General features: G+C 42.7%; 1 protein-coding gene across 1 annotated transcript; it reads left to right on the plus strand.

Moving 5' to 3' along the window:
• Nucleotides 1–623: 623 nt before the first annotated feature.
• On the plus strand, nt 624–1,511 carry LOC128129020 (uncharacterized mitochondrial protein AtMg00810-like). Its single transcript, XM_052767733.1, has one exon. The coding sequence runs from the start codon at nt 624–626 to the stop codon at nt 1,509–1,511; it is 888 nt and encodes a 295-aa protein (XP_052623693.1).
• The last annotated feature ends 329 nt before the right edge of the window (nt 1,512–1,840 follow it).

Consider the following 1,840-nt stretch of genomic DNA (forward strand, 5'->3'; position numbering starts at 1 on the left):
GGCTCCTTGCTATGAACGAGGAATATCAAGCACTTATTTCAAACAGGACTTGGACCCTTGTACTGCGCCCCTCTAATGCTAATGTTATTAACTGCATATGGTTGTTCAAAAAGAAACTTCATGCAAATGGAACTCTATCTCACTACAAGGCTCGGCTTGTGGCAAATGGTAAGGCTCGACGCCCGGGTATTGATTGTGACCTAACCTTTATCCCGGTCGTTAAGCCTGCCACCATCCACACTGTTCTTTCTTTGGCTGTTTCCTCTCATTGGTCGGTTTGACAGTTAGATGTAAAGAATGCCTTTTTTCATGGACACCTATAGGAGACGGTTTATATACAGCAGCCTCCGGGTTTTCGTGACTCTCGTTACCCGGACCATGTTTGTTTACTATAGAAATCTCTCTATGGTCTCAATCAGGCACCTAGGGCTTGGTTTCACAGATTTGCTCAATACATTCTTCAGTTTGGCTTTATGCATAGCCGCTGTGACTCATCATTATTAATATATCGATAGGGATCTCACACAGCCTACTTACTTCTTTATGTTGACGATATTGTGCTAACCGCTTCTTCTACCGAGTTATTGCAGCGCATCATCTCTATGTTAGCATGCGAATTTTCAATGACTGACCTTGGTGATCTCAATTATTTTCTCGGTATTGCTGTGTCTCGTGATAATAAAGGCATGCTCCTGTCTCAACAGAAATATGCTCTCGAGATTCTTGAGAAAGTTCACATGCTCAACTGCAAGCCTGCTCGCACCCCTACCGAAGCCACTGCCAAACTTGATAATACCGGCCCTCATGTCTCCGATCCTACTTTGTATCGTAGTCTTGCTGGGGCTCTTCAGTATCTTACCTTTACACGACCCGACATCACTTATGCTGTCCAAAAAATTTGTCTTTATATGCATGATCCACGAGAACCTCACTTCAATGCTCTGAAACGTATTTTAAGGTATCTTCAGGGTACGGTGTCTCTTGGTCTTCAATTGTATACCTCCTCTTCTCAACTGCTGGTGGCCTACTCCGATGCTGATTGGGCTGGATGCCCCACCTCATGTCGTTCCACTTCTGGATTTTGTATCTTTCTGGGTCATAATCTGGTGTCTTGGTCCTCGAAACGCCAAACCACAGTCTCTCATTCAAGTGCCGAAGCTGAATATCGCGGGGTGGCGAATGTAGTTGCTGAAACTGCTTGGATCCGGAATCTTCTTCGTGAGCTTCATCATCCTCCTGATAAAGCTAGCATCGTGTATTGCGATAATGTTAGTGCTGTGTACATGACTGGGAACCCTGTCCAACACCAGCGCATCAAGCACATCGAGATTGATATCCACTTTGTTTGTGATCAGGTAGCCACTGGACAGTTTCGTGTTCTCCATGTTCCCTCATCGTCTCAGTATGCCGACATTTTTACAAAGGGCCTGCCTACACCTTTGTTTCTTGATTTTCGGTCCAACGTGAACATTCTTCCTTCCTCTACCGTTCAAACTGCAGGGGGATGTTAGCTGTATTGTATAGCCTGATAGTTTGTGTGTATAGTCCTTTGTATTTGGGCCCTTTTGTGTTTGTTTGAGTAGCCCAATATTGTATGTATTTTATATATATTCGTTTAATGAGAATGAGGAGGCATGGGAAATTACGTCAAATAACAAAATGAAAATAATAAAAACGTTAAACTCCCGGTAAAGGACATGACCTTTATCATTTTTTTCCTAATCGCTCACAATACCTTAAATAGTTATTGACATTCTATATGCATGTTGCCGTATTAATTGTTTAGAAGATACATTGTCATTGAAGTTTCTCTGTAATCATCCTTAGAAACATCCTGGAA

The sequence above is a fragment of the Lactuca sativa genome, chromosome 9, assembly GCF_002870075.4.
Source record: "Lactuca sativa cultivar Salinas chromosome 9, Lsat_Salinas_v11, whole genome shotgun sequence".
Classification (NCBI taxonomy): domain Eukaryota; kingdom Viridiplantae; phylum Streptophyta; class Magnoliopsida; order Asterales; family Asteraceae; genus Lactuca; species Lactuca sativa.